This window comes from Cyprinodon variegatus, unplaced genomic scaffold, assembly GCF_000732505.1.
Source record: "Cyprinodon variegatus isolate N-32 unplaced genomic scaffold, C_variegatus-1.0 Scaffold696, whole genome shotgun sequence".
Classification (NCBI taxonomy): Eukaryota; Metazoa; Chordata; class Actinopteri; order Cyprinodontiformes; family Cyprinodontidae; genus Cyprinodon; species Cyprinodon variegatus.
This window is the reverse complement of record NW_015151149.1, coordinates 144,819-147,932: the sequence shown is the minus strand read 5'-3', so window position 1 is coordinate 147,932 and position 3,114 is coordinate 144,819. Positions and strand designations below refer to the sequence as shown.

Genomic DNA, 3,114 nt, shown 5'->3' with positions numbered 1-3,114 from the left:
GAATCCCTTACTATCGGTGTCCACCACCGGGTTCGGGGATTGCCACCACAACAGGGACCGCAAACCTTACTGCCACAGCTACGGGCAGCCGCATTGACAACAGAGGAACCTGAGAGAAGCTCTACCAGAGGTGGGAGTTTAACATGTCCCTGACCGAGGGTTCCACCAGACATTCCCAACAGACCCTCACTACACATTTGGGCCTGCCGAGTCTTTCAGGCTTTCTCCTCTTCCAGCGTATCCAACTCACCACCAAGACATGCGGCCGAAGATCAGAAGATACGACTACAAAGCCGATCATCGACCTTTGGCCTAGGGTGTCCTGGTGCCAAGTGCACCGATGGAAATCCTTATGCCTGAACATGGTGTTCATTATGGACAATCCGTGACTTGCACAGAAGTCCAAAAATGAGACACCACTTGGTTTCAGAGCTGGGGGTCCATTCCTCCCAATCATGCCCCTCCAGGTGTCACTGTGGTTTCCCACGTGGGCTTTGAAGTTGTTTTGGCCCATAGGCCGAAACAACTGTCAGTCCTCCCTTCAACCCGAAGGTGAAGGGATGCGACCCTCTCGTCTACCGGGGTGAACTCCAACACGAGACGGCTGAGCTGGGGGGAGACAAGCAGCCCCACCCCCACCCTCCGCCTCTCCCCGCGGGTCACTCCAGAGTAGAAGAGAGTTCAGCCTCTCTCAAGGAGCTGGGTTTCAGAGCCCTGGCTGTGTGTAGAGGCGAGCCCAACTATTTCTAGCTCGGGCTCCTTCCCCGCCAGTGAGGTGACGTTCCACGTCCCCAGAGCCAGTTTAAGCGCCTGCGGATCAGGTCGCCGAGGTCTCCGCCTCTGGCTGCCGCCCAATCCCCTTTGCACTGCTCCCTCCTTCTTTTTGCTTTGAAATGTATTTAGCTATAGATTAGCTGTATGAATACAATAACAATAAAATAAAACAATTTAGATATTTTCTTTGCCAAGGAAGTGAACCAATTGATATGCATAACGCTTTAAGTTTTTTTATTGTCTGTTGATGGAATTCCCTTTTGTTTTATTGAGCAGTAAATAGTCTTTCCTCTGCAAGGCCTCCCCCTCCTCCAGCCGTTTTCTCCGCTGTGTTTATCTGGTTCAGAGGCAAATTGTTACCAATAGAACAGCGTGATTGGAGTATGGGGAAGCTGAGGAAACTCTGCAGGGATGTTTGATATTCAGACACTGTTGTTCCTTAGGAGGAATTTTTCTCTCTCTTTTTAAGGTTCAATAAATCCGGGTTTTTTTCTTTGAAGCATCATGTATCTCCTTCCTGAAGTTCTTTACTCTGTTGCAGCTCGATGATGTTCCCCATGTGGCAACTTCTGGAAAGAGGGGAATAGATATGGAAAAGGAGGAGATGCAAAATGTCAAGAGGAAGAAGGAAGAGAGAGATAACAGGAGGGAAGCAAGAGAAAACCGGAATTCGAGGAGCAGTGAAGGGATGATGGATCAGACATCAGAGAGTAGAGGTTTGAAAAGAAAGAAAGAGGAGACAGAAGCTGGAAGAGAGGGGATAAAGATGGGAGGAACTGAGGAGGAAACGCATGGAAGAAAAACAAGGAAAGCAGATAGAGAGGAAGAAAAACAGGAGGAGGTGAGGACCAGGAGAGCTGCGAGAGATGAGCAGACATCAGAGGAGGAAAAAAGGGGCAGAAAGATGAGGAGAATTGAGAGCAAGGAGAAGGATGACAGTAGAGAAGAAATAAGGATCAGGAAATCTGAGAGAGACAACGGGGCAGCGGAGATGGAAGGAAGACTGGAGAAACAAACTATGAAGGTCAGAGAAACCAGGAACAAGGATGCATATGGGGATGAATCGGAAAGGAGGAAGAGAGAATGGAAGAATAAGGAAGATAAAACTAGAGAAGTTGAGAAGGAGGAGAAAACTGAAGGGATGAAGATGAGGAGAGCAGAGAAAGATAGTACGCCTGAGGACAGAAGAAAAACTGAGAAAGCTATGAAAGCTGAAGAGAAACACCAAGTCAAAAAAGAAGTGCTGAAGAGCAGGAGAAACGAGGAGGAAATGGAGACAATGTCCAAAAAGGGCAAAAAAGATGACGAGAAATCAGAGAAGAACAAACCCAGGAATCTGGAGAAACCTACAGAGAAGAGTGAAGGAAAAGGAGAAGGAATGAAGACCAGGAGAACGGAGAAAGAGAAAACTGGGGAAGAACTGGATCAAATGAGGACTAGAAGAGATGACAAAAAGGATCAGAAAAAGATGGACAACAAGAAAACACACAATGTAAATAAAGAAGAGAAAGGTAGACCAAGCTCAGAAACCCAAGAGGTGAGAAGAACTAGAGAAAAGGAAATAAACCCAAAGACAACTAAAGAACCTGCAGCAGAGAAACATTTGAGGAACGACGGAGGTCGAGGGACAAAGAGGAGAAGAGAAGCAGAAGACGAGAAGGTAGAGAAGAGAGGAAAACACGACAAGCACATAGAAGATGAGAGAGGTGGACAACAGATGAAGAGGAGAACAGATGATGGAGGGGAGGAGTTTGCAGAAGAAAAGGACGACGAGGTAAACTTTTTTTTTGTTGCTTTTTTTTTTTAGGATTTTTAGTCTACCGGTAATGCAGAAATCAGCTTTTACATGATGTAATGTTATTAAATGAGTAAATTAATCACTATTAATGGAAAGATCCTCAAAAGCCAACCAACAGCATCCAGCTTGTGATCTCTTTGCAGCTTTGTCAGCAAAGTATTGCTAAAAAAAATTATACTGTACAAATCCTAACACTCTCCCTTGGGACCATCCCACCCCTGCATAAAGCACTTTCTCACAGGCAAACATTTGGAGGAAAACAACTTCCGTTTATCAAGGACATTCCCTTTTAGGTTAATCTATATCTTTCACTGGCTACATAAACATTTCAGAACAGGCGTCTTCTTTTATTTTATTTCTCCTAGCCTTCATTTCAACCCAGTTAGGCTGAGCCGGTGCCATCTTTGTTGTTTTGTACACATTCTCGCGTGATTTGAAAAAAGCCGCGTGATTTTCCGCTAGATGGCGTGATTCAGCTCTTGGGGAGAGAATTCTGCAGAGCAGCAGCTGGATGATGAATTTAATCTATACTATAATACACG

At 45.6% G+C, this 3,114-nt stretch overlaps 1 protein-coding gene across 1 annotated transcript in view; it reads left to right on the top strand.

Annotated features, from left to right (window-relative positions):
- Window positions 1-3,114, top strand: part of psip1 (PC4 and SFRS1 interacting protein 1) — a 22,395-nt gene that overhangs the window by 4,522 nt on the left and 14,759 nt on the right. The window contains exon 3 of the mRNA XM_015394590.1: window positions 1,316-2,548. Coding sequence (XP_015250076.1) covers window positions 1,364-2,548 — 1,185 coding nt within the window. The 5' untranslated portion in view covers window positions 1,316-1,363. The remainder of the gene's footprint in view (window positions 1-1,315; window positions 2,549-3,114) is intronic.